The 26,422-nt window shown below is 35.3% G+C and overlaps 1 protein-coding gene across 3 annotated transcripts in view; it reads left to right on the top strand.

Moving 5' to 3' along the window:
• MTREX (Mtr4 exosome RNA helicase) overlaps positions 1–26,422 on the top strand; it is an 87,737-nt gene that overhangs the window by 1,944 nt on the left and 59,371 nt on the right. For all 3 annotated transcript variants that reach the window (XM_053590540.1, XM_053590531.1, XM_053590521.1), the window contains exons 2-11: positions 3,422–3,559; positions 5,358–5,424; positions 8,797–8,859; positions 9,954–10,066; positions 18,849–19,023; positions 20,126–20,216; positions 22,810–22,934; positions 24,455–24,553; positions 25,011–25,113; positions 25,990–26,121. In XM_053590540.1, coding sequence (XP_053446515.1) covers positions 3,422–3,559; positions 5,358–5,424; positions 8,797–8,859; positions 9,954–10,066; positions 18,849–19,023; positions 20,126–20,216; positions 22,810–22,934; positions 24,455–24,553; positions 25,011–25,113; positions 25,990–26,121 — 1,106 coding nt within the window. The remainder of the gene's footprint in view (positions 1–3,421; positions 3,560–5,357; positions 5,425–8,796; positions 8,860–9,953; positions 10,067–18,848; positions 19,024–20,125; positions 20,217–22,809; positions 22,935–24,454; positions 24,554–25,010; positions 25,114–25,989; positions 26,122–26,422) is intronic.

Raw genomic sequence — 26,422 nt, 5'->3', positions numbered from 1 at the left:
ATGAAAAGATAGGAACATGTTAAGGAAAATATTTAACAGGCCTTAATTGAGGAAAGCAATAGAAAGGGAGTCAAAATTTGGATATCAGGGTAAAAAAAAGAAGTTCAGAGATTTCGATTTGGAGATAAAGTGAGGTGATAGTGTATCCATATGGAAATAAATGTCTATTGGGTAGTTTTAATAGGGGTTTGGAAAAAGACCAGAACTGGAAGTATATCTTTGAATGTCATTGGAATTGGTGCTTGTTGAAGAGGAGAATCCCCGTGTCACTTATCACAGAACTATTAGAGAAGATGCATAAGACTAAATGAGAGATGGCAGAAAAATCAGTGTGAAATGTCACAGTAGAGAACAAAGTGCAACTCCCTTGTTGAGCTGGAGGGAGTGGGAGAGTTTGGGAGAACTTTCCAGAGAACATGAAAAAGGTTGATGGGTTTTTTTTTTGTTTATTTTGTTTTTTTAATTTTTTTCAAGACAGGAATAGTTGCTGCAGTGTTCAAATGGGCAATTATATTATAAAGACAATACATACGTGCTTGACTTACAGCATAGTAGGAGGAAGGGTGTTTTACAACTTTAAACAGTGAAAATAAAAATAATCTAATTCACATTTTAATATTATTAGGAAATATGTGAATATTAGAGAAAGTATAAGAACATTAAACATAAAAAATTCCTATCTGATCTGCGTAACACAGGCGGGCAAATCTTGGAACTTTAGAGGAACTTGTCCTATGTATTTAATACTCTAGACCAAGTAGGATTTTTTTTTTTTAAACTCTATGAGAATTGTCATACTTTATATATCATACAAAAAAAATGTATGAAGAACTTCATGTACCCATACTCAGCTTCAGAAATACCTAATCATGGTCTATCTCTTCACCTCCCCCCCCCTTTTTTTGTGTGAGATGGGGTCTTGCACTCCCAGATAGAGTGCAGTGGCATCAACATAACTTACTGCAACCTCAAACTTTGGGGCTTGAGATATCTTCCTGTCTCAGCTTTCTTTTGAAGTAGTAGTAGTGGTATGTGCCACCACTCTCAGCTAATTTTTTTTTTAATAAAGACAGGAGTGGCGGTGTTGTGTCTCACTTTTGCTCAGACTGGTGTCTTTAACTCCTGGCCTTAAGTGATCTTCTTCCCTGGGCCTCTCGTGTTGTTAAGATTATAGGAATAAGCCAACATACTTGGCCTTTTTTTTTTTTTTTTTTTTAATCAAATGCTACTCATCTTGTTTTTTTTCCTCCTTAAATGTTTCAGTATTCATCTCATCCAGCAAAACTTAACAATAGTTCCCTAATGCTGTTGAATACTTAATCCACAGTGAGATTCCCCAGTTGTCTTGAAAGTGATTTTTGGTACTTGGTATTTGAATCAGGATTCAGACAAAGCCAATACACTGTTTTGATGGTTATGTCCCTTAAATTTTTTATTCTACAACAGCCTCTCTCTTTTTTTCCTTATGCCATTGATTTGTTTTTGGAAGAATGGATGAGGGGAGAAACAAGGCTATTATTGTCCTGTGGAGTTTCCCATATCCTGGATTTGATTTCCTTTTTTCTTTTCTTTTTTTTTTTTTTTTTTGGCCGGGGCTGGGTTTGAACCCATCACCTCCAGCATATGGGGCTGGTGCCCTACTCCTTTGAGCCACAGGTGCCACCCTCTTTCTTTTTTTGAGACAGAGTCTCACTCTGCTGCCCAGGCTAGAGTGCAGTGGCATCAGTGTGGCTCACAGCAATCTCAAACTCTTGGGTTCAAGTGATTGATCTTCCTACCTGGGTCACCTGAATGGCTGGGATTCCAGGTGACCACTATAACATCTGGCTATTTTTTTTTTCCTCCATCTTTAGTAGAGATTGGGGGTCTCCTACTCAGGCTGGTCTCCAACTCCTAAGCTCAAGGGATCTTCTGCCTTGGCCTCCCAGAGTGCTAGGATTACTGGCTGAAGCTGCCATCCCCAGCCTCATTATTCTTTTTTTAAAAAAATTCTTTAAAGCATAAAAATGTGCAGGTCATGGGATGGATTTTCATAGATAACTGTGCAGCCACCATTCAGGACAAAAAATAGAATATTGGAAAAACTCTTCTGTTTTTCCTAGAAAAGTGACTATCTTGGTAACATGTTAGTTTTTTGGTTTTTTACTGTTATATAAATGGAAGCATTTGAAATACACTCTTTTGGGTCTGGCTTTGGCTCGGCTTTGTTTGTACATGACTATAGTTGTAGTAGTGATTCTCAAAGTGTGATTGAATTTTGGTGTAGGACCAAAAGCAAATGTCACAGTTATCTGAAGTCTAGTAAAATACTCCACTCTTTTTTAACTACATACCTATATGAAACTGGATTTTTCTTCATATGCTTCAAACAAAACAATGTATCACAACAAATTGAATATAGAAACAGAAACAGCTGTTTCAATTAAGCCAGATAGTAAAGAGATTTACAAAAATATAAAACAATGGCATCCTCATTAAAATTTATTTTTGGAGTCCTTCATAACTTATAAGACTGGGAAACATTCTAAAACCAAAACTTTTGAGCAAATGACCTGGTATTGTTTAATTTACATTTCACTGGTAAGTAATGATGTTGAGCTTTTCATATGTTGCCCATTTGTATATCGTCTTTTGTAAAATGCCTGTTAAATTTACTTTTGCTTTTTTTTAAACTGAGGTGTCTTTTTAAAAAATTGCTTTATTATCCTCATCCCTCAATATTTTAGATGTCTTTAAAAATTAAAATTATGTTTCAGCCATCTTCCCCCACTCTTGTCTCTTTACTCTCTTAATGGCTTTTGATAAACAGAAGTTCTCAATTTTAGTGCAGCTCAATTTATCACACTTTAGGTTAGTAATTCTGTGTCTTGTTTAAGAAGTCATAAAGATAATTTACTCATTCTGAAGTCTTTGTTGTTTTTGCCTTTTCATAGTTATATGTAAAATTTCACATGAAATTGATTTTTGTCTGTGATGAGGGTAGAGGTCAGATTGAATTCCCCAATGGATTTGCGGTCTGCTGAGCACCCTTTACTGTCATTATTACTTTTGACCAGTAAATCCAACTACAAAAAAATTTTTCTTCCAAATAGTTGTATGCTGTCAGAGAAGGCATTACATGTTGAAGGTCCTCATGTAAATGTCTCATGGTATTTTAATGTACAATTTTGAAGAAAATTGTGTTAATTTTGTTAATGTGAGTTTTAAAATAATTTAAAAACAAACCTTCTAAGAAAATATGAAATGCTAAAGGAGTAGTGTTCAGTTTTACTAGTTAGAAATTTAGTATTCTAGGAACTCACCAGTTTTCATTGGTAACATTCATTTATTTAAAATATGACTGTTAATCGTGTCAAACAGTATTTTATGATATCACTTGTAAGAACTGATACTACGGAATTCATTCTGAACTATTTTTCAGTAAATGTTTTGATGGCAAATTACAATCAGAATCAACTAACACTGGAAAAAATAAGAGAGATGCAGATTTTGAAGGCACAGATGAACCCATCTTTGGAAAAAAGGCCAGGATAGAAGAGTCAATAACTGAAGATTTAAGGTAATATTTCCGTAGTCATAAAGGTTAATAACTCTTAATTCAGATAGTTGCATGAAATTTTAAAGATTGATTACACGTTGATCTTTTAAAAAAGTATTTGCTGAGATAAAGATAAATATTCTTTTACATGTATTCATATAAACTTGTACATATAGAATATTTATCTGAGTTTGGGGAATTAGAAAATATAGAAAAGACTTAACTTTTACTACTTTATAATCGAATTTTAAGGAAGAATCTTAAAGCCTGATTTTTTTTTTTTTAAAGAAAATACATGTTTACTTTATTCATTTATTAGTGTCCCAAAAAGAGGATCACTGGATAAAACTGACCCAATGTAAGGAATAAGTAAGAAGGAACATTAGAAGGAATTAGATTTTCATTTTGCTCGTAAGAATAGAGTGGCAATGAATTTCAAGACACCTGCCATGGATATTAGTGACTGAAATAGGTGGTATTTATCTCATTTTGAAAGCTGAACTTTATAAAAGTTGATGCCAATGTCTTTGGATGACCTGTTTTCTATTGATCTTTATAACTTTGTTTCTCTCTTCTTGTGCCATATTCTTAGCTTGCCCTACCATGAAGAGTTTATTCTCCATGATGTTTTTAAACCACCTAATTGTCGCTAATAAAATTATCTAACTATAAATAGAGATAGATGTGTCATTGAAATACTTAACCATTGGTATACTGTTTGCCCAAGCTACTGTAACAGGTTATAGAATATTGTTAGTATAAAGTCATTTCTTAATTGTTGTAACTTTTTTGAGTTTTTTTTTTTTTTTTTTTTTTGAGACAGGGTCTCACTCTGTGCCCTGGGGTTGAGTGCCTTGGGGTCATCATAGCTTACAGCAACCTCAAAAGTCTTGGGTTCAAACAATCCTCCTGCTTCAGTTTCCTGAGTAGCTGGGACCATAGGCACCTTCCATAACACCTGGCTAATTTTTTTTTTTTTTTTAGTAGAAAGTGTCTCCAACTCCTTAGCTGAAGTCATCCTTCTGTCTCGGTCTCCCAGAGTGCAAGGATTATAGGTTGAACCACCACACCTGGTGAAAAACTAAACTTTTGAGTTTTAGTCTAATGGAAATATCAGAAGCATAATAAATAAGAGAATAATGAATCCAGCACAGACATCTATTTTTTTTTAGTTTATCCATAGTTGGGTCCTTTCAGAGACCACAGAAAACCTAGATAACTTGAGATTTTGATCTGAATAAGGAATGGTTTTATAAATTATGGCAACATCTAAATTGGCCTAGTATATTTTGTACTTTCTATTGTATAATGGTTTTTATAACCAGCTTTGTATTTTGATACAGTGAAAATGCTCTACATAGGCACTTTTAATTTAAAATAGTTACTGAAACTAACCTAGCATAATTCTGTGAATAATCTACATATCATTCTATTCTATATTTGTAATAAAAGATGTTAACTGGCATGGTGCATTGGCTCACACCTGTAATCCTAGCACTGTGGGAGGCTGAGGCAGAGGATCACTTGAGCCCAGGAGTTTGAGGTTGCAATGAGCTTGACGCCAGCGCAGTGTAGTTGGGGTGACAGAGTAAGACTTTGTCTCAAAAAAAGAGAAAGTAATGTTAACTGACAATTTTGGATTTTCAGCATCTATTTGAATAATGTGAAAACATTCCTGAATATTCTTAATAGCAAAAGTTTTTCTGATTTGGAATCCTGATAATTGGGCTGTATCATTTTCCTTAATGCAGATAAGAGGCTTAACAAATTATAGAAAAATAACTTATTTTTATGTAACTTTAACATTTTTTTTTTAAAGTTTGGCTGACCTGATGCCCAGAGTCAAAGTGCAGTCCGTTGAAACTGTCGAAGGGTGTACACATGAGGTAAGTGCAGTTGGCAATAGTAGGTTAGTGTAAATAAATGCAATTTTTCTTTGAACTATCTAATATAATGATCAGGAAGCAGTTGAGCCTTGAGGGCCTTTGAAACAACAGATCGTTTTTAGGGGGTGCTCATAATCTGGTGCTACGGTCCTCAACCCCCAGGCTGCAGACCGGTTCCAGTCTGTGGCCTGTTTGGAACACGGCTGCACAGCAGCAGGTGAGTAGAGGAAAAGCAAGTGAAGCTTCATTTGTTTTTACAGCCACTGTCCATTGCTTGCATCACCCTGTGAGCTCTGCCTCCTATCAGATCAGAGGTGGCTTTAGATTCCTTAAAAGGAGCATGAACCCTACTATACTACTATAGACGGTACAGATGAGAGATGTAGGTTGTGCTCTCCTTATGAGAATCTAACACCTGATGATCTAAGATGGAAGTGAGGCAGAGATGATAGTGCTGGGAGCAGCACAGGTTATCGTTATCAGAAGTAGAGAGGTCTGACTGCATGGAGACCATAAATCAATTGCTTGCAGATTCAGATCAAAACCATCCTTCTTAAGCCACCTACCTGTTCATAGAAAAATTATCTTCCATAAAATCAGTCCCTGGTGCCAAAAAAGATTGGGGTCTGCTGGTCTAGTGGAAGAGTTGGAATTTTGTAATCAAATCTGACTGAGTTGAGATCTTGGCCCAGCATTTTTCCTAACTACAATCTGAGGTCAGTTTCTTAATCTCTTTGAACATTGTTTTTCTTTTTTTAATTTGTAAGTTGGGATGAAGAAGAGTGAGTACTCAGCACAGACTGTGTGTTTAGTACACATTCATTTTCATACTCCTAAAGTAACAGTGCTATTTTTGCAGGTTACATGCTATTTTATGTCTTGCTCCAATGACTGTTAAATTGCAGTGTCTTTCTTTTGCCACAAGATGGTGGTCATTGATAGCTAGACATGAGAGTTCATATATGAAGGGGACATATGGAAACTATAATATTCTTTTTTTTTTTTTTTTTTTTGCGATTTTTGGCTAGGGCTGGGTTTGAACCCACCACCTCCGGCATATGGGGCCTGCGCCCTACCCCTTTGAGCCACAGGCACCACCTGATACTCTTTTTCCTCTTAAACCTTTTATCACTACAATGTAAACCTTACAGCAAGTTAGAATTACAGGTACTTGGAGAATCTTTATTAAAGATCTGTGGAGTGAACAGAGTAACTCCAAATTAGCAAAAATTGCTCTTGCTAATAGGATTAGACCCTTATTTTTTAAAGTACCCATTTTTCTACTGGAAGTTCTTTATGTTTCTTTAAAAACAGCACTTAATCTGGCAGGCCTGATGTCCATTTGATCATTTTTTTCAAGGTGTATATTAGAACCTATTTAGTGTTGTGGGCTTACAAAAGATGGTAAATGCATACACACACACACACACACACACCCCCCCCACTCCTCAGGAGGTCAAAAGCTGTTTCTGTACTCCATGATTATTTTCAAGTCCATTGTCCTGTCATTTCCTCTCACTTTCTCAGCAGACTAACTTTTCCACATATTTCATTAGCTTGAGGATATTAGATTAGATCCCATTTAGAACATCACATTTCTTCTGACACATTCTTTATATTGAGTATTATTAAGTTTCATGATTTACTGGCTTTTTTCCCTCTTCTGGTTTGGCAGTGGTATTTGGCTCTACTTAGGAAGTAAAGCAGTAACCAGCACATTTCAACAGTGAATAGAAACAAGAAGGCAGCATAATAATGTTGTCAGAAAAATATGAGAAAGTAAGGACAACTGTTTAAAGCTTCAGGTTGAAAGTGTCTCACCACCTTAATTTCTTTGGCTTTTTTGGATAGTGGGTGCCGGAATAGCAACATGTAAGGTTCTGGTTCATGGATCATATAATAGATCCATCCCTGACTCCGCTGAATGCTAAGATTCTTCTACTCGGATTAAGACATCAAATGGGTTGTAGGGACCAGTTTGGCTATGTCCTTGGGTAGTATGACATGCCAGTACTTAATTAGTCGTATTTGTCTGAATAGTAAATTTTGATCAGCTCTGCCCCACTCACCTCCAAACTCCTACTTTTCTTAATTATAGTCAGATTTTAGTCATTCCTTTCTGAAACTACCCACATCAACTTGATTTTAATTGAGTTGCAAGTTTACTTGGAATCTCATTATTTCTAAGGCAGCTAATGTCATTGAATCTTTGTTTATTGAAGTTTTGCCCTTAGAAATGATTCTTTTCTGTGACAGTTTACTTGATCCTATGGACTATTCCCACTGTACAGTTAGGAACATGTAAACATTGCCCATATTAATATTTTAATTCATGGGAATTTAGGTATATTGTGAACTCCAGATCTTAATCTCCACTGGAGGAAAATTAATTTCCTGTTCCAGAAAATAATGATTATCATTTTATTTATTTTCGAGACAGACTCTCACTTTGTCACCCTTGGTAGAGTGCCATTGCATCATAGCTCACAGCAACCTCAAATTCCTGGGCTTAAGTGATTCTCCTGCCTCAGCCTCTCACCACAATACCCGGCACCCACCACAATGCCTGGCTATTTTTAGAGACAAGGTCTCACTCTGGCTCAGGCTAGTGTCAAACTTGTGAGTTCAGGCAGTCCATCTGCCTCAGTCTCCCAAGTACTGGGATTACAGGCATGAGCCACCATGCCCGGCTATCATTTTATTTTTATTTATTTATTTATTTATGAGACAGTGTCTCACTATGTTGCCCTTGGTAGAATGCTGTGGCATCACAGCCACGGCAACCTCAAACTCTTGGGCTTAAGCAATTCCCTGCCTCAGCCTCCCAAGTAGCTCAGAATACAAGTGCTCGCCACAATGCTTGGCTATTTTTTTGGTTGATCATTGTTATTTAGCAGTTTAGCAGGTCCAGGCTGGGCTTGAACCTACAGCCTTGGTGCATGTGGCTGGCACCCTATCACTGAGCTACGGGTGCTGAGCCTGTCGTTTTATTTTACATAGTTTTTTTTCTGTGGTGTTTTATGTCTATCAGGTTTTTTGAGGGTTGATTAATGTCAGGCAGGTTCATTAGGTATGGAAAATATAAAAATACCCAAGATAGGTCCTAGACCTTAATAAACACTTAATTTCTTCAGGGAGATAAACATAAGCTTTTAATTATGATTAGATACATACTATTAGTAGAGGTTCTTTTTGAATGTTGAAACTTTAGTTTTTGCCTTGTTCTTACTGGCAGGCAGTTATTTAATTTACAGGGTCTAAGACTTTCAGAAACACTCCAGTTTATCATTTTTACTTTTTAAAACCATCATGTTGAGTATATCAATTCTTAAACAGTAAGTTGATGGTATTTTTTTTAAACTTTGACATCAGGTTGCCCTTCCTGCAGATGAAGATTATTTACCACTTAAACCTCGAGTTGGAAAAGCTGCAAAGGTCTGTACTTTGGATGATAGTTTGTATGGTTTTGTGAGACTCTTTTTCTTAAACATCTTAAAAATAAACTACAGTAGAACCTTTAAGTTGACCACCGAGGGACTGTAAGAAACTGGTCAGCATATGGAGATGGTCAACGTAAGGAACTAGGCTTACTATGCTGATAAGTACATGTGGTGGGTGTGACTTTATATGAAAATTAGGTCAACTTGAGGTGGTCAGTGTAGAGAGGTGGTCAACTATGGAGATTCTAGTGGGGATGAGATTCTTATACTTCCACATGTGTATATGTATGAATGTGTGTATCAAGAAGTAGCCAACTGGAGCCACATACATAGAACCAGATTAAGTAATGCTGGTGGAAACCACCCATGATGTAACAAGATTTTAAAATATTAAAATAGTATTGTCAACCTTTTAAAAAATGTAGTGAAAGTTACCAGCTTTTCTCTAGGAGATAAATGCGTGTATACAAGTTTTGCCTATAGTTGTAGCAATTTAACAAGTTTCTAGTGAAACCCAAACTTTGTGCTTTTACTAGATGGAGTTTGAAGTCCTGATAGATCTTAAAAGGTTAACAGATTTTTAAGATCAAATTTTCTAAGTAATCTCTTAAATAAAAAAGGCAATATGGTGTAGTAAGCATAAATTCTTTAAGTCTAATAGATGTGTTTTTCTGACTCTGCTGAGTGAACTTAGTGAGGGACATCATGTTTCAGAACTTCAGAGTTCCCATCTATGAAAAGAAATATCTGTGGTAGTGGTTATTGTGAAAATTAATAATGATATATAGAAAACATTGTACCGTGCCTACCACAGAGCATGTTTTTGGTAAATGGTAAAGATTATTTTATTATTAATACAATATTTACAAACATAATGTAATAATTGAAAGATACAGAATTAACTTATGCTGTCTGGATAAAAATGTTTTTTATTCTTTCTAATTTTCACTAGTTGGGGGTATGTTTTCTAAATACAGTGGCAAAAGAATGCTCCCAGAATACTTTAGAAAGTAACCTCTTTTTTGATTTTCAGTATGCTCTGATATGGTTAGGTATTTTCATGCAGATATTAATATTTTATTTTTATAGGAATACCCATTTATTCTTGATGCTTTTCAAAGAGAAGCTATTCAGTGTGTTGATAATAATCAGTCTGTTTTAGTATCTGCACATACATCAGCAGGAAAAACTGTATGCGCTGAGTAAGTAGCTCTCTTTTTAAATGAAATCTTAAAATCACCGTATTTCTTATTTTATGCTTTAAAAGTTTTCTTTTTTTTTGTTTAATTTCAGCAAATAGTTTTATGTTCTCTATTTTGAATAACTTTAATTTTTTTAAATCTTATTTACCTCCAGTGTAATGTTCAAGTTTATTCTTACCTTATTCTGATAGGGAAAAGCTCAGTATTTTATCATTAAGCATGATATTGCCTATGGATTTTTCATAAGTTTTGTGGAAGTTCTCCTCTGTTCTTAGTTTGCAGAGATTTTTTATATGTGTATGTTTGTGTGTGTGTATATATATATATATATATGCACATAATATGTTAATATTTAGATACTGGAATTTGTCAAATGATTTTTTTTTTTTTGCATCTAATGAAATTTTTTTTTGTTCTGCTAGAGTGATGAATTACATTGATTGGTTTTTAAATGACAAACCTGACATAAACTTCACTTGGTCAGGTTGTATAACCTTATTACATATTATATTGGATTTGTTTTGTTAAGAATTTTTGCATCTGTGGTTCATAGGGGGTATTAGTTTTTTGTTTTTTTTAGGCTAGTCAAGTGAAGCAGTGGGAGTGGAGAAGAGGGGGTATTAGTTTTTAATTTCAGTATATTTTTCTGGTTTGGTACGAGGGTTATATCTGTTTTTTCCTAATCAATCCGTTTAGATGTTTATCAGTTAGGATCTTCTGGAAAAAAAAAAAGCTGTTGGTTTCACTGATTTTTCTGTTCTGTTTTCCATTTCATTGTTTACTCTGATCTTTATTTTCTTTTTCTGCTTATTTTGGACTGCATTTTCTTTTCTTTTTCTAACTTCTTAAGGAGGAAAGGGGAGGTAACTGATTTGGGACATCTTTTTCTAACATATGCATTTAGTCATGGAAATTTTCCTGTATAGTTACATCCCACAAATTTTGTTATGTTTGATTTGATATGTTTTTTGAGGCAGAGTCTCACTCTTTTGCTCTGGCTACAATGCCTTGGCATCATAGCTCCCAGCACCCTCAAACTCTAAGGCTCATGCCATCCTTTTGCGTCCTGCCAAAAGGCCTGGCTAGGCTTTCTGTTTCTAGTAAAGGTGGGGTCTCAACCTCTACTTGCTCAGGCTGGTCTCAAAACTCCTGCATTTAGGCTGGTGACCCACCTTCATCTCCCAGATTGCTAGGATTACAGGCATGAGCCACTGTGCCCAGTCTCAATTTGATAGGTTTTTAAAATAATTTAATAGGTCATACAAGTTACATTTGATTTACTTTTCTGTATGGTATCATATTCCTTCTGTCTGAAAATTCCTTTAGCATTTATCACAGGGTAAGTCTCCTGATGAGAAATATTTAACTTTTTATTTTTTATTTTTTGGCTGGAGCTGGGTTTGAACCCGCCTCCAGCATATGGGGCTGGCTCCCTACTCTGTTGAGCCAAAGGTGCCGCCCAAAATGTTTAACTTAGTATGTCTTAAAAAGAAAAGTCTTTTTTTTTTAAAGATTTTTTTTTGGTAATGTTGGATAGATCCTCCAATAAAAGAAGCTTCTCTGAAGAAGACAGGTGCATGGTCTACAGACACATGAAAAAAAAGTCTTTTTTTTTTTTTTTTTTGATAGAGAATTTTGCTTTGCCACCCCAGCTACAGTGTAGTGGAATCATTGTAGCTCAACGTTGAACTCCTGGGCTCAAGTGATCTTCTTGCCTCAGCCTCCTGAGTAGTTGGAGGCATGTACCATGAGACCTAGACAGTTTTTCTATTTTTGGTAGAGACAGGGTCTCACTCACGCTCAAAGTAGTCTCGAACTCCTGAACACAAGCAATACTCTGCCTTGGCTTCCCAGAGTGCTTAAAAACTCTTTTACTTTATTATTTTTGAGAGATAACGATGGATGTACAGAAGGTATCCAGCCATGTAATATGGAAAATACAGACATACGTGGCTGGATATTTTCTGGACAGCCCTCATGTTGTCCCTTGATATAAAATTCTAATTTTTTTTCATTTAAGACTGCTTTTGACTTACATAGTCTATAATAAGACATTCACTATGATCCTTACTACTTTGTTCCTTTGTACATAATATGTCTTTTTTGATCTTGATGCTTTTAAGATTTTATCTTTACTATTGGTTTTAAGCAGTTTGTTTATATTAAGTAACATAAAGCTGTCTCACAACTCACTAATGCTATGTTAATTTTTGTTTGTTTCTTTTTTGTGTCATTTCTAATGCTATGTTTTAAAATTTATTTTTGTGTATGAATTCTCTAATCTTAATTTCATTGAGTTTTTAATGAGACTCTAGGTTTCATGATCCTAAATTTTCTTTCTTTCGTCTTTTCTTTTCTTTTCTTTTTTTTTTTTTTTTTTTTGAGACAGAGTTTCACTATGTCGCCCTTCCCAAGTAGCTGGGACTACAGCCCCGCCACAAGGCCCAGCTATTTCTTGTTATGGTTGTCATTGTTGTTTAGCTGGCCTGGGCTGGGTTTGAACCCACCAGCCACTGTGTATGTGGCTGGTGCCGTAACCACTATGCTACGGGCGCTGCGCTGATCCTAAGTTTTCATTGCATTAATCTCAGATACTGTATTTTCTTTGCCTTAAATTTATTTATTTTTAATAACTTCCCTGTCTCTTAGCTTTTCCTTTAGCTTTTTAAACATCTGACATATAGTTGTAAAAGCTGTTAGTCTTCATGTGACTGCTTTTTTCATCTGTGTTATTTCCTGGTCTGTTTTGGTGGATTGACTTTATCGTGAATCAACTATTTTCCTGCTCTTGGGATACTGCTTTATTTGGATGTTCGGCTGCTTTACATTTTGTCATTGACTTTAAGCAGTTTAATGATTGTGACTTTAACACAGTTTCTTTCGTGTTTCTTGTGCTTGAGTTTGTTAGGTTTCTTAAACCAGCGGATTTATTGTAGCTTTCATCAGATTTGTGGAAATTTCAGCCAATCTGTACTTCAAATATCCCCCTTCCTCTTATTCCTTCAAATATATTTATAATATGCCTCTTTTAAGTTGTCCCACAGCCTACTGATGTTCTGTTTTTATCTTTGTGTTTATTCTCTATGTAATTTCAGATAGGTTCTATTGCTGTGACTTCAACTTTTTTCATCTTTTTTTTGTGCAGTATCTAATCTGCTTTTAATACTATCCATTGTGTTTTTTATTTTAGACACTCAGATTTTTCAGTTTTAAATGGATTGGATCTTTTAATGTTTTCACATCTTTCTCCTTAACATTCTATTAAATCTTTCCTCAACCTTCTTAAGCGTATAGAATACAGTTATAGTAACTTTTAATATCTTTACTTTAGACCAGGTGTGGTAGTTTGCACCTGTGATCTCAGCACTTCGAGAGGTATGGGCAGTAGAATTGCTTCAGGCCAGAAGTTTAAAACCAGCCTAGGCAATATAGGAAGACTATCTCTTAAAAAAAAAAAAAAAAAATTAGCCACGTGTGGTGCACCTAGCTACTTGGGTGTCTGAAGGGAAGGGAAAGAATCACTTGAGCTCAGAAGTTTGAGTATATAGCAAGCTATGATGGGGCCACTGCATTTTAACCTTGGGTAGCAGAGAAGATCCCATCGCATAAAAAAAAAAAAAAAATTATTGCTTACTGATTCTCATCTGTCTGGTTTATGGACAAGTTGGTTTTTATTAAATCTGTTTTTGTTTTTCTTTTTTCTTTTCAGTGTATTTTGTGCTTCTTTGCATACTTATTTCTTTTTTCCCCCCTACATCTTTAGTTGGGCCACACTTGATACTTTTTTATACATACCAAAAAATTGCGAATTTTACCTTGATTGCTGCTGAATATTTTTGCATGCCTATATATACGCATACAGTTTCTTTAGGCTTATCTGGTCACTGTATTAATAGTTCTTAATTTTGTCATCTGTCTCATTTTTAGTTGTGTTTTTATTGATATTTTCCCTTCTCATTATAGATTATATTTTCTTGCTCCTTTGCCTACCTGGTACTTTGTATTGCATGCCAAAACATTATCAATTCTACCTTGTTGGGTGCTGAATAGTTTTTCATTCTGATCAGGGAGTATTTGGTCAATGTATACCTTGGTTTAGTTATGCAAGTCCCAGTTTTTCTCCTTGCACAGTCAGGGGAATGAAGTTTGGATCTTACAGTGTCATCTCGATGGTATCAGCCAGTTATAGTTACAGAATAGTCTATTTTTTATCCTTAAACACATTATTGTCCTTTACCACCAAAGTTGGTAAGGACTCATGGGAGTAAGACTTAATTTCGTAGTGCTCCACTCCGTTTCAGAAGTTGCCAAAGTCAAAAGCTAGTTTCTTCCTGAGGAACAGGCGTAGATGAAGAGTTTTGATTACTCTTAGTTCAGTTTTTTTATCTCAGAAAAACAAATTTAGTAGTAGTACATTTTGCATTAAGCATTTAAAGTTAACGTGTACAGTTGTTTGAATTCTGACCATTGTCTTAACCTTCTTTCATTTTTTCTACAAGAGAGAGACTTCCAGTAGAGGAAGTTAAACCTCTGTAACTTGACCAACCCAGGGACTGTAACAAACTGGTTTATATTCAGAGGTGGTCAGAAGTGGAATTAGGCTATACTGATATGTACATGTCTAGTCTATGAAAATAAAGTCAACTTAAGGAGGTGGTCAACTATGGAGGTTCTACTGTGTATATTGAAACCTGCTCTCAAACTCTGCCTAGGAAACCATAAAGAAAATTTCAAGAAATTCACCAGGGTCATAGTCACTTGGAAATCTGGTGAGGGTTGACGTGGAAGACAGTCTGACACTTCTTCAAAACGTTAAACATAGAATTATAGTGTGGACCTAGTAATTCTAGTTTTAGATATATACTTGAAAGAATCAAAAACAAATACTTAACAAATAATTATACACAAATGTTCATAGCAATACTATTCACAATAGTCAAAAGAGAGCAACAATCCAAATGTCCATCACTAGGTGACTGGATAAGGTGTGGTATATCCATATAATGGAATATTACTCAGCCATTAAAAGAAACAAGAGCATCGACACAAGTACACACTGCAACAGGGATGAACCTCAAAAACATTATGCTTAGTGAAAGAAACTAGACACAAAAAGTTACTTTATAAAGTTCCATTTATGTGAAATAACTAGAATAGGTAAATCCATAGAGGCGAAAAGATTGGTGGATGCCAAGGGCTAGTTGGAGGAGGGGAGTAATGGGTACTGCTTAATGGTATAGGGTTTTGAGGGGGGGAATAAAATTTTAGAATTAGATTAATGTAGTGGATGCACAACATTATGAATGTACTAAATTATATACATTGAAATGATTGATTTTGTTATATGAATTTCAGATCAAAGCAAAATAAATCTGATAAGATACAGGTTTGTATATTTACACAGGGAATGCTTCATGAATCTCAGAAGAATATTTTTCCTAGGAATGAAAGAACTTCAAGTAAACTACTTTAGCTGATAGCTATAGCAGGATGTAACATTTTACTTATAAACCTGGTACTAGGACTAACATGTTGGTACCAGTTTATTTATGTAATTGAGTAGTTTTCTTGGCCCTGCTGGTAATTTTATTCCATGTGAATAGCTTTATTGTATTATTTATTTACCATTACATTCACCCATTTTAAATACCTAGTCGAATGAGTTTTAGTAAATTGGTATAACTGTGTACCCCTCACCAGTTTTAGAAGACATCTAATTCTCTTGTGAGTGTTTGCATTAAAATCTACCCCTCCTACCATGAGCTCTGGGTGAACCCTTATCATGTTACTGGCTGTTGTAATACTGATACGAACATTCATGTGCAAGCTTTTGATGAGACATCTGTTGTTATTTATTTTGGGTAGATAACTAGGAATGGAAGTGCTGGATCTTAAGGCAAATATGTATTTAGTTCTTTAGGCAACTGATGAACTCTTTTTCAAAGTGACTGTGTTGTTTTATATTTCTACCAGTAATGTATGAGGGTCCCAGTTTCTCTGTATCCTTGTAAGCTCTTGGTATTGTCTTTTTTGATTATACTAATTTTAGTGGGTATGTAGTGATGTAGAAATTTACATTTCTCTGACTTAGGTTGAGCACCATTACATGTGTGTATTTGTGTATCTTTGGTGAATTATTTCAGTCTTTTAGTCATATTTTAAATTGGGTTGTTAATTTTATTGCATTGTAAGAAATCTTTATTAGGGTTCGGAGCCTGTAGCTCAAGTGGCTAGGGTGCCAGCCACATACACCGGAGGTGGTAGGTTCGAGCCCAGCCCAGGCCTGCCAAACAGCAGGGACAACTACAGCCAAAAAGTAGCCAGGCATTGTGGGAGCCTGTAGTCCCAGCTACTTGGGACGCTGAGGCAAGAGATCACTTAAGCCCTGTGAGCTGTAACACTACGGTGCTCTACCGAGGGCAACATAGTGAAAATGTTTCAAAAAAAAAAAAGAATTCTTTATTAGTATACAATTTTTTGTTCTTGTTCATTTTTTTTGAGATAAGATCTCACTCTGTTGCCTGAGCTAGAGTAGTGATATCTGACTTTTTCTTTGTCACTCAGCAGTTTATCATATTTCTAGGTATGGTTGTTTTTCAGTTTTTTCCCTCCCATGTTCATTGAGCTTTTGGGGTTTGTAGGTTGTTTTTAAAACATTTACAGAGTGTTTTATTTATTTATTTATTTATTTATTTGAGGCAGAGTCTTGCATTGTCACCCTCGGTAGAGTGCTGTGGTGTCATAGCTCACAGAAACCGAAAACTGCTGGGCTTAAGTGATTCTCTTGCCTCAGCCTCCCAAGTAGCTGTGACTACAGGCATCTGCCACAATGCCCGGCTATTTTTAGAGATAAGGTCTCACTCTGGCTCAGGCTGGTCTCGAAAGCTCAAGCGATCCACCCACCTGGGCCTCCCAAGTGCTAGGATTACTGGCGTGAACCACCACACCCAGCTATTTTTTTTTTTCTTCAAACTTTTTTTCTGCCTCTAACGTTTGAAATTTTCATTGGGACACTTGAAGTTGTCCTGCAGATCTCTGAGTGTGTATTATTTTTCTTCTATTTTCTTTCTATCTTTAGATTAGATAATTTCTCTTGATTTATTTTTATGGTTACTGATAATATTCTTCTATTTAAGACATGCTCATGAGCCCCTCTAGTGAATTTTTCCTTTTTCTTATTGTAATTTTAATCTGTAGAGTTTTTTCATTTGGTTAGGTTGTTAATAGTTTCAGTTTCTTTGTTGAGATGTCTATTTGTAGAATCGTTGGTCTATTTCCTTTTAATTCTTGGAACATATATCATAGCTGTTTTTTTCCCTTTTTTGGCTGTCTTCCTAATAGCTTCTTTAGAGTCTGTGTCTGTTAATTCTTCATCTGTGATCACTTAGAATCAATTTTATGTGACTACTTTTTTTCCCTAAGTATGGATCATACTTTCCTGTTGTTTTTGTATCTTGCAATTTTTGTTAAATAATAGACATTTTAGATGTTACATTGTAGCACCTCTGTATTCTTCTTTATTTCATATGTATGTCTTACAATTCATATTTGATCATATTTGGACAACTTTTAATTTTTTAATTGCTCATTTCACTATTTTGGAGATGGTTGGGGTGAACATTATTTTTAATTTCCCCCAAATAGACAATAAAATTGTTATGAGCAGGAACTGTATTTTAAACAAGGAGGATCTACCACAGTTTTTTTTTCTTTTTTTTTTTTTTTTTATTAAATCATTGCTGCGTACATTAATGTAATCATGGGCCACCATGCACTGGTTTTATAGACCATTTGACATATTTTCATCACACCAGTTAACATAGCCTTCCTGGCATTTTCTTAGTTATTGTGTTAAGACATTTATATTCTACATTTAGTAAGTTTCACACGTACCTTTGTAAGGTGCACCGTAGGTGTGGTCCCACCAATCACCCTCCCTCCCATCCTCTCCTCTCCCCTCCCTTCCCTCTCTCCCTTTCCCATATTCTTAGGTTATAATTGGGTTATAGCTTTCATATGAAAGCTATAAATTAGTTTCATAGTAGGGCTGAGTACATTGGATACTTTTTCTTCCATTCTTGAAGTACTTTGCTAAGAAGAATATGTTCCAGCTCCATCCATGTAAACATGAAAGAGGTGAAGTCTCCATCTTTCTTTAAGGTTGCATCATAATCCATGTCTACCACAGTTTTAAGCTTAATCTTTATTTTATCATCTGTGTTTAAGCATTTAACCTGAACTTTCTTTAAACACAAAATTACTGTCATTACATCCTGTTAATAGCTATGGAAGAACTTTTCCATGATGAGAATGTACTATAGTTTTCATAGAACTGATTTTAACTATTATCAGGAAAAGAATACATATGGATTAAGTTAATTTTGAAACTTAGGGGGAAAGCACTTCATTTTGCAGGGACTATAAATATTTTCGTAATTGTTTGTCTTCTGTATATGTATAAACTGACAAGCAGAGGTTTTAAGTTTTTGGAGGGCCTTCTGTAGCTGTCAGTGTTTTACTCGCAGGAAATAGAGTAACCATTGGTAATCTGTTTAGTTTGTGATTTAATTGTGTTAACTCTGACCAAAGTTAAAATGTTAATTTATTCCAGTGGTTCTCAACCTTTCTAATGCCGCAACCCTTTAATATAGTTCCTCATGTGTGGTGACCCCCAACCTCCGTAGATTATTTCTAAAACAAATTTAGTTGCTACTTAAGTAACAACAAAAATAATTTTATGGTTGTGTAATTACTTTATTCTTATTTATTTTCACATTTTTAGGTATGCCATTGCATTGGCCTTAAGGGAAAAACAGCGTGTAATATTTACCAGCCCAATTAAAGCTCTGAGTAACCAAAAATACCGTGAAATGTATGAAGAATTTCAAGATGTTGGTCTGATGACAGGAGATGTTACTATTAATCCTACAGCATCTTGTCTTGTTATGACCACAGAGGTAATTTATATAGAGCCCACCTGACTTTTCCTTTTTAGTTTCATTAATCTGTCCATTCACTTAGAACATGTAATGTTTTTTGATTATTTAGATAAAATATAATACTTTGTTTTCTAAGTAGACTTACATGAAATGAATAAAATTATTTTTGAATGTTTTAGTAACACTATGTTTATTTATAAATTACCAGTATTTCTGATATTTGTCTTGTAACAGATACTTTGTTCTTTAGTTATTTTTAAAGGCTTATTACTGTCAATGACATGAAAATATTTCATTGGTTTTATGTACATAGCTGTCAGTTTTTGAATACATAGTTTCATGTAATTAGTGACTCTGTTTCATGTGATTTATTTCTTCTACATTTGAGTATTGATGCAAGTAGGTAAGTAATTTAAGTTTTTAAAGAATGCAGTATTATGTTTAGCTTCCCTTTATCATCACTATTAATTTTTGCATATATGTGAACTTAACATCTTAAGTTTTTGACATGACTAGCTATCTTGACTATTTTTGTACATACTTTAATTATATATTTGTGTTTTACAAAAAAAGTATGGTACAGTAGTGAGTATACATAGCTCCTTAGCTTCTTAGCTCACTTTTCATTTGGGTGCTCTGTGTAAGTTTATTTTCTGTTCTTAAAACTTCTTTTCAACTGTCAAAGATTTTAACTCTGAAAATTAAGATAAATATTGTTAGGAAAAACTCACTAAAGGCAGAAGAAATTAGACAGAGTATGGGATCCAATGTTTTATATATAGGATAATTTAAGTTGCTCTCATATTTTACAAAGTGTGGATCTTAGAAAGGTGCTGTGTGTATAAGGAAGTCATTTCATATTCCAGATATATGGAGAACAGAGGTGATAATTCTCTACATGGATTGTATCTGATTAGTAACTGTTTAGAAGTCATTTACTTTGATTTTGTGAGAAAAGAAAGATTATTTGATTTATGAAATATTCTTAAGATCTGTAACCCCCAAAAGTAATTTAAAATTACTATTTAATAAAGAGTATCCAAAATTCTTTATTAGAGGAAATAGTTTTAACTAATTAGTTGTTATGTTAAAATCCTGCTAAATAAATCTTTTTCTTTAGATTTTGAGAAGTATGCTGTACAGAGGTTCGGAAGTTATGCGAGAAGTGGCTTGGGTCATATTTGATGAAATCCATTATATGAGAGATTCAGGTATATTCTGCAGTGTTGAGATTTGTGCTGTGCCTTAAGCATGACATTAGGAATTTTGAGTGAGAATTTATTAAATTTTCAGTTTTCATGTGGCTAGAGTTGTAATAAACTATTGCTCTTTAAATTGAGGACAACATAATATACTTTTCCCATTAGGATTTCATTCAAGAACAACCCTTTATTATTATTATTATTATTATTATTTGTAGAGACAGAGTCTCACTTTATCGCCCTTGGTAAAGTGCCATGGTGTCACACAGCTCACAGAAACCTCCAACTCCTGGGCTTAGGCGATTCTTTTGCCTCAGCCTCCTGAGTAGCTGAGACTACAGGTACCTGCCACAACGCCCGGCTATTTTTTTGTTGCAGTTTGGCCAGGGCTCGGTTTGAACCTGCCACCCTCGGTATATGGGGCCCGTGCCCTATCCACTGAGCCAGAGGTGCCACCCAAGAACAATCGTTTGAATAGTAAAATTTGCTGGATGAGAAAATATAAATTCACATACAGCAAGTAGAATTAAAAACTGGCTTGCTTTTAATAGAGAAGTTACTAATGTAGCTAATTTTATTTTTTATTTTTATTTATTCATTCATTTATTTTTTTGAGGCAGAGTCTTTACTTTGTTGCTCGTGGTAGAGTCCCATGGCATCACAGCTCACAGCAACCTCGATTTCTTGTGGTTCTTTCAACCTCAATTGGGCTTATTCTCTTGCCTCACTCAGCCTCCTGAGTAGCTGGGACTATAGATGCCCACTACAATGTTTAGCTATTTTTAGAGATGAGTTCTCACTCTGGCTCAGGCTGGTCTTGAACTTGTGAGCTTAGGCAATCCACCCGCCTTGGCCTCCCAGAATGCTAGGATTACAGGCATGAGCCATGGCACTCGGCCTGATGTAGCTAATGTTAAAGAATTTTAAAAACTTCTGGGTTGCAAAGTTAACTTTCTTGATTTTTATTAAGTTAGTTTATTCTTTAAAAAAACAAACTATAGGGCGGCGCCTGTGGCTCAGCGGGTAGGGCGCCGGTCCCATATGCCGGAGGTGGCAGGTTCAAACCCAGCCCCGGCCAAAAAAAAAAAAAAAAACAAACTATAAAATATGGCTAAAATATTCAAAGGGTAACGGTTTCTTAAATTGTATTACTTTTACCAAAAATACAAGTTAACTCAGTGCATTCGTTAAAATAGAAACTAAATTCTACTTGGAGTGTGTACATATTAAACATGCCTTTGATCCTTGCATTTTGGTAACCAAGGCAGGAAGATTGCTTGAGACCAAGAGTTTAAGACCAGCTTGGGGTAACTGTGAGACCCCCATCTCTATAAAAAATAAAAAAAAATTGAAAGTCAGCCAGGCTTGATGGCATGTGCCAATAGTCCTAGCCCCTGGAATGCTAAGGCAGATGGATTGCTTGAGCCCAGGAGTTCAAGGTTGTGGTTAGCTATGATTGTACCTGTCTCTTTATTAAAAAAACTGTAAATGTGTATTTATAGTAAAAATGTGAGGATTATGAAATAAAAATGAACAAAAAGAAAAGATTATAAATACCCTTTACTGAGGCCATTATAATAATATAATGGAAAAGTAAGTGTACTTGGATTTTTGGAGGTGCTGAGAGGACTAATATTATCAGACACATTGAGAAGTTTAATGTTTAATATGTACACACTCCAAGTAGAATTTAGTTTCTATTTTAACGAATGCACTGAGTTAACTTGTATTTTTGGTAAAAGTAATGCAATTTAAGAAACCGTTACCCTTTGAATATTTTATTATTATTTTTTTTTTTAAGAGACAGAGTTTCACTTTGTTGCCCTCGGTAGAGTGCTGTGGTGTCACACAGCTCACAGCAACCTACAACTCCTGGGCTTAGGCGAATCTCTTGTCTCAGCCTCCTGAGTAGCTGGGACTACAGGCGCCTGCCACAAAGCCCGGCTATGTTTTTTTGTTGCAGTTCGGCTGGGGCTGGGTTTGAACCCGCCACCCTTGGGGTATGGGGCTGGTGCCCTACTCACTGAGCCACAGGCACCGCCCTTTGAATATTTTACTCTTTCTAAATTTGTGAAATTAAGCTCTGAACAAAGTTGTTTGGGTTCTAAAATCATGAATCCTATATTGATTTATTTTCGAGGGAGAACTATCAAACTGATTTTTCCAGTTTTTTTTCCATTTTAATAAAAACTGACTCAACAAAATTATTTTTCATCTCCAGAGGATCATGAGGGTAATTTGGATGAAAGATGCCATATGGAATAGTAATATTATCTTTGAAATTTGTTACAACTTTCTGCAAGGCTAACTACTGCTTCCCAAAGTGAAGTAGAAAGACTGTTCTTCTGTCTTGTCTTTGGGGCTCTTGTTATGCTGTTTGAAAGGATTCAGTCTGAAACCGCTCTTTGCAGTCTGTGTCTGAGTACATTGTGTTTATAGTGGTTTGGTCTAACTTTCTACTGGACAGATTTGTGGTGAGAGCTAAGGTTTTGTGGATAAACATATTCTTGGGTAAAGTGGTGTATATTTCTAATTATAAAGCTTCAGAGAATATAATTTTAGATACAGTAGCAAAGTGACATTGTATATTTATTTTTTTCAGAGCGTGGTGTAGTATGGGAAGAAACCATTATTTTGCTTCCTGATAATGTCCACTATGTCTTCCTTTCGGCTACTATCCCAAATGCCCGACAGTTTGCTGAATGGATTTGTCATTTACATAAACAGGTACTTTTCCCCCTCTTTTCTTAAGACATTAGTATTCAAAATGTTAAAGATTGGCCTTACTGGCTCAGTGCCTGTGGCTCAAGTGGCTAAGGTGCTAGCCACACACACCTGAGCTGGCTGGTTCGAATCCAGCCTGGGCCTGCCAAACAACAATGACGGCTGCAACCAAAAAAGTAGCCGGGCATTGTGGCAGGTGCCTGTAATCTCAGCTACTGAGGAGGCAGAGGCAGGAGAATCGCTTGAGCCCAGGATTTGGAGGTTGCCGTGAGCTGTGATATCACACCACTCTACCCAGGGTGACAGCTTGAGGCTCTGTCTCAAAAAAAAAAAGATTGGCCTTACTATACTCTCCCTATATTTTTTGCATAATGTTATCCAGAATAAAGAAGCTATTTTAATGTGAAACTAGTTCTCAAATCAGGTAGCTTATCAAAATCAGTTGACAAGCTTTTTAGAAATGTTGATTTCTGTTTTTTTTGAAACAGAGTCTTACTTGGTCACCCTCGGTAGAGTGCTGTAGGGTCAAATTCTTAAGTTCAAGTGATCCTCTTGCCTCAGCCTCCCAAGTAGGGCTCCAGGCGCCCTCACAATGCCTGGCTGTTTTTTTTTTTTTTTTTTTTTAGAGATGGGGGTCTCTCTCTGGCTCAGGCTGGTTTCGTATCTGTGAGCTCAGGCAATCCACCTGCTTCAGCCTCCATGAACTACCAGGTCCTGAGCCTCATCTCAAACCCAGTGTATCTAAATCTTCATGAGTAGATTTGGAAGCTCTGATTTTCAAACGTTTCCAACTTGATCCTGCCTGGTTTAGAAAATATTACATTTACTCAGTGATACTCAAGTACACAATAGAAAATTTCCTCTAATGCCTTGATACCAGGAAAAGCTGGAGATTGCTTGAGCAATCTTGATTTTTCTCATGTAAACAGTCAAACTTAATTAATTCCATTCTAGTCTGGTTTTAGTGTCTATGTAGATCTTTATAACAAATCCATGCTTACATAGGTTGCATTTATTCTTGCCTTTTTTCCCCCTCTCTATTTATACTAGTATCCTCATGAATTTATTCTTATCTGTTTATAAGCTCTCTAGATGTGCTTTTGTAACATTCCCCCCGTTACTGTAGAGTAGAAACCCAGTGGATCTTCTGGAGGAGCTAAGGTTTTCAAAAGTGTATGTGGGACAGAAAAATCTCATTTTATCTCAGTGAGCCTTTGTATCACCACACTGTTCCATAGAAACAGAGCTCTCTTCTGTCATTACAGCATCCCAGGGCTAGGTGATGAGTAATTAAAGCTCAGATTGTGTGTTTGGCTCTGTTTAAGGAATTGGAAAATTCAGAAAATGGTAGTATAATTTGATAGACCTAATTTCTCCATATATTTCTCTTGCCTAGTTTTTAAAGTATGTTTTTGAAATGTTGGATTTATAATTTTATTTCCGTAAGGTCTTTTAGGTAGGTCAAATATACTATTTTGAAGAAATAAAATTCTATATGTTAAATTCTTTCTTTCTTTTTATAGCCTTGTCATGTAATTTACACAGATTATCGGCCCACTCCATTGCAACACTACATTTTTCCAGCAGGAGGAGATGGCCTGCACCTTGTGGTGGATGAAAATGTAAGGGAGTAATTGTCATTCTTACATTTGTAATGTCATACTTCATTGTTAATACCTTGCTTTTCCTTAATTTTGAAATAGAGAATAGTGGCAGAGACCTTTTTTTCTTTTGATCTCAAGTAGTTTCACAGTTCATAATTGATGTTTTTTCTTCAGACTTTTTCTTTAAAATGTAGTACATAAACTACATTTTCCTCCTTTCTCAGTATTTAAAAATGCCCGGAGAATATTGGGGCTCTGGACATGTTCAGATATCTTAATGTTTTGCTGTTTTCCAGTTTTTATTACTTCTTTATCTCTTTTATTACCTTTTACCACCAATCATTTGAAAAATTATTTTATTGACTTCTGTTGTTATCATCACATTAAATTGTTATTATTTGAGGAAGCTTTGTTCATGAAAGTTGTTTGAATTAAGTATTAGTGAAGTTACACAGAAAAAAATCTGTGATTCCAGGGTGACTTCAGAGAGGATAATTTTAATACTGCAATGCAAGTGCTTCGAGATGCAGGTGATTTGGCAAAAGGAGACCAGAAGGGGCGGAAGGGAGGAACAAAAGGTAATTTAGAACTTTGTTTTGAGAGAATTTTACATGTAAATTGTATATTCAAATTACTCTGAAGAAAAAAATTTTTTTTTTTTTTTTTTTCTGAGACGGAGTCTCACTTTGTTGTCCTCAGTGATGTGCCAGTGCTATGGCATCACAGCTCACAGCAACTGCAAACTCTTGGGCTTAAGCAATTCTCTTGCCTCAGCAAGAGAGCTGGGAGAGCTGTAGTCCCTCCCAAGTAGCTGGGACTACAGACACCTGCTGCAACTCCTGGCTATTTTTAGAGACAAGGTTTTGCTCTTGCTCAGGCTGGTCTTGAGCTCCTGAGCTCAGGCAATCCACCCGCCTTAGTCTCCCAGAGTGCTAGTGTTATAGACGTGAGCTACCACGCCCGGCCCCTTTATGTTCTCGTTGGCCATTTGTGTAACTTTGGGAAAATGTCTATTCAAATTCTTTGTTTTAATGTTGGAATTTTTGTCTTTTGGTGTTGAGTTGTAAGTTCTTTAGACATTTTGGATTATAGACCCTTATCAGATAGATGATTTGCAAATATTTTCTCCCATTCTTTTCACTTTACTGATGGTATCCATTAAAACACAAAAAAGTTTTTCATTTTGGTAGAGTCTACTTCATCTATTTTTTTCTGCTCTTGTGCTTTTGCAGTCATACTCAAGAATGCTTTGTCTAACTCCAGATTATGGATATTTATATATTTTCTTTCTTTTTTTTTATTAAATCATAGCTGTGTACATTAATGTTATCATGGGGCACCATACACTGGTTATATATTTTCTAAACATTTCATAGTTTTAGCATTTACATTTATATCTGTGGTTTTTTTTTTTTTTTAGTTAATTTGGGATAATTTGCCTACTCTTTTTGCAGGACCATCAAATGTGTTCAAAATTGTGAAGATGATTATGGAAAGAAATTTCCAACCTGTAATTATTTTCAGTTTTAGTAAAAAGGATTGTGAAGCCTATGCACTTCAGATGACCAAATTAGATTTCAACACAGGTACTATATAATTTCAGTATAGTTTCAAATGTTATGTGAAAATGAATATCAGACATATTTTGTTAATATATTTATCTTTTGTGTATTACTAAGATATGCAGTTTACCTTATATTTAACAATAGGTACTTAGCACATTCGTAAAAGCTTTAAGATGCCCTTATAATTTCTTTCTTTTCCTCTTTTCTCTCCTTTATTAGATAGGAGTACATTGCCCTGTATTAAATTCAAAGAACCCCACTTAGAAACATTAGAATTGTGCCTTCTTATACTTTAGGATCATAAACTCTTTAGTTACGATAA

This window comes from Nycticebus coucang, chromosome 1, assembly GCF_027406575.1.
Source record: "Nycticebus coucang isolate mNycCou1 chromosome 1, mNycCou1.pri, whole genome shotgun sequence".
NCBI lineage: Eukaryota > Metazoa > Chordata > Mammalia > Primates > Lorisidae > Nycticebus > Nycticebus coucang.
Note: the sequence above shows the minus strand (reverse complement) of the source record. Positions and strands in the feature narration are given on the sequence as shown.